At 62.1% G+C, this 2,894-nt stretch overlaps 1 protein-coding gene across 1 annotated transcript; it reads left to right on the top strand.

The window, feature by feature from the left end:
- The first annotated feature begins 42 nt into the window (after positions 1–42).
- Positions 43–2,116, top strand: DIO3 (deiodinase, iodothyronine, type III). Its single transcript, XM_011991616.1, is given in 1 exon segment — positions 43–2,116. A coding segment is annotated over 1 exon segment (915 nt). The 5' UTR covers positions 43–163; the 3' UTR covers positions 1,079–2,116.
- The last annotated feature ends 778 nt before the right edge of the window (positions 2,117–2,894 follow it).

Below are 2,894 nucleotides of genomic sequence, written 5' to 3'. Positions count from 1 at the left end.
CGCCTGCGCCCGCCCTCAGCCCACGATTTCTAGGGCATTGGCCGCGCCGCTGGGTGATCCCTCCGGGCTCAAGTTGCAAGGGGGCGGGCCGGGCCGGAGGTGGAGTCTCCCGCCAATTGAAGCCTCGGCTATAAATTGAACTCCCTGCACTGCCGAAGCCCAGATGCCTAGCCAGGCCGCGTCGCGGTTGGTGGTCGGAGAGGGCGAGGGGTCCCAGGGGGCTTCGGGGCCTGCAGCCACCATGCTCCGCTCCCTGCTGCTTCACTCCTTGAGGCTCTGCGCCCAGACCGCCTCGTGCCTCGTGCTCTTCCCGCGCTTCCTCGGCACGGCCTTCATGCTTTGGCTCCTCGATTTCTTGTGTATCCGCAAGCATTTCCTGGGCCGCCGCCGCCGGGGGCAGCCCGAGCCCGAAGTGGAGCTCAACAGTGAAGGCGAGGAGGTGCCCCCCGATGACCCGCCCATCTGCGTGTCCGACGACAACCGCCTGTGCACCCTGGCGTCGCTCAAGGCGGTGTGGCATGGTCAGAAGTTGGATTTCTTCAAGCAGGCGCACGAGGGTGGTCCGGCGCCCAACTCCGAGGTGGTTCTGCCCGACGGCTTCCAGAGCCAGCGCATCCTCGACTACGCGCAAGGGAACCGCCCGCTGGTTCTCAATTTCGGCAGCTGCACCTGACCACCGTTCATGGCGCGCATGAGCGCCTTCCAGCGCCTGGTCACCAAGTACCAGCGCGACGTCGACTTCCTCATCATCTACATCGAGGAAGCGCACCCCTCCGACGGCTGGGTCACCACTGACTCCCCCTACATCATCCCGCAGCACCGGAGCCTGGAAGACCGGGTCAGCGCAGCTAGGGTACTGCAGCAAGGCGCACCCGGCTGCGCTCTGGTCCTCGACACCATGGCCAACTCCAGCAGCTCGGCCTATGGCGCCTACTTCGAGCGTCTCTATGTCATCCAGAGTGGCACTATTATGTACCAAGGTGGCCGTGGCCCCGACGGCTACCAGGTCTCTGAGCTGCGCACTTGGTTGGAACGCTATGATGAGCAACTGCATGGCGCTCGGCCCCGGAGGGTGTAAACATCCAACGGACAATTGACTTAACTTGGTGGGCTGGGCCTTCGAGCCTTCGAAGCCCACATGCAAGCGCCTCAAACCAAGTCACGCTTGGTGAGGCCCCAGTGACACTGATGTGCTGAGCCACCATTTCAGACTGAGTCTGCACCTCGGCCAAATGAACAGTCTCCCCTACCTCCCTGGGACTCTGCTTCTGTAACTGTGTCATTCACACCTGCCTGGCTCACTGGAAATCCTCTTCTGAGCGCGGGATACGGCTTACCCTTGTCCGTATGCCCCCAGGACTTTGCCTCTACAGCATTTTCTTACACCCGCTCCCCAGCGTGCCCTCAGCCAAGTGCTTTGGTCGGGTGCTTCCCGCAGCGCACAGAGACCTTGGCCACGCCTGCCCGCCCTGAGCGCAGCTGGGTTCCAGGAGACTCTCAGCTCACCTGAGCTAGTTGCCTGGCACCCACCTGTCGCGCGGGGAGAGGGGGTTCCCTGTTGCTTTTGTGTCTATTTCCTATCCCTGGTAGGGGAAGGGATGTCGGGGATAGGGAGGGGGTGGGCAGGGTAGTTTCCCCCACTTGTTTTGGGTGCACAGGAGCCCCACTGCTGATGACGAACTGTCTCTAACTGGTCTTGACCACGAGCTAGTTCTGAATTGCAGGGGCCTCAAACAGCACCTAAACCTTGAGGGGGAGAGTGCTCTGGGTTTCCGTGGGGGAAGCCACCTTAAATGGGAGGGAAGTTGGGGTGTCTGCTTTGGGACCACAGGAAGATAGCTTGAGAGGCATTGGCGAGGTTCGCAGCGCCCCAGAGAGAGAGAAAAAGCCGAGACTCCTGGGGAATGATGTTGGGGTGATGGAGTCCGGGGAAAGAGAGGTGGGGGGAGAGCCTGAGGTCCCCAAGTGAGGGGAGCCCTAGGCAGAGCTGCTGATTGTGGGGCTGGGAGGTGGAGGGCCCCTGATTCGAAGGCCATTTGGTGAGTGTTTTGCTGGAAATATTTCTTGTATATAAACTTCTTTCAATCTACAATAATAAAGGCTTGAAGTAAACTGCTTTCTGGTTGCCTTTGGTCCCTTTATTTTCTTTTCCCTCTGAATAGCGGCAGGAATTAAACACAAATCCCTCTCTCGCGTCCCCATAGTGACCTTGGGAAGGGGAGCGGGAAGGAGCCTAGGCTGGCAGGGGCGCTGGAGGAGGATGGAGGAGGAAGAGGGTCTGCGGCGGCGCCCGGGGCTCTCCTATAAGCGCACGCACACACCTGGACGGGGAGCTCAGCTGCGGAAGAAGAGCGAGGTAGCGGAGCGCCGCGGGATCCTAGAGAGCCGCGGGAGAGGCAAGAGGGTCCTCTCTTCCTCCCGCGCGCGCGCACACACACACCGAACAGATGCAGCTGCCCCTGCAGCCGCCCGTCTAACTTAACTGAGTATCCGGCGGTGTGTGGAGGGGGTCGGGTGAGGTGGAGGGCGAGAGGGTCTTTGGACCCGGTACAGCCCTGCTCCCGACCGCCGCAGGCACCACTGCGCACCTGACTGCTCCCTAGCTCCCTTCCGGCACCTGCAACCTCGCCTCTGGCCCACCCGCTCCAGGCTGCTCAGGTCCGCGGGAAGCGCGCCGTGGCAGAGGGGCGCCCACACTGCAGCTGCGGCTCTTACTGCCGGGCCAGCGTGCTGCTGGGTGTGCCCCCTGCCTAGGACCCCCTCCTCCTGTCCCTCCTCCGCTTCCCCAAGGTCCAGTCAAACCCCACCACCCGCTCTGGGCTGGGAAGCAGAGGTGGGAGACCACTGGGATGAACAGAGAGACCAGGGAGAGGGCAATGGTGGAGTCCAGGGCT

The sequence above is a fragment of the Mandrillus leucophaeus genome, unplaced genomic scaffold (assembly GCF_000951045.1).
Source record: "Mandrillus leucophaeus isolate KB7577 unplaced genomic scaffold, Mleu.le_1.0 Scaffold4, whole genome shotgun sequence".
NCBI classification, from domain to species: domain Eukaryota; kingdom Metazoa; phylum Chordata; class Mammalia; order Primates; family Cercopithecidae; genus Mandrillus; species Mandrillus leucophaeus.
Note: the sequence above shows the minus strand (reverse complement) of the source record. Positions and strands in the feature narration are given on the sequence as shown.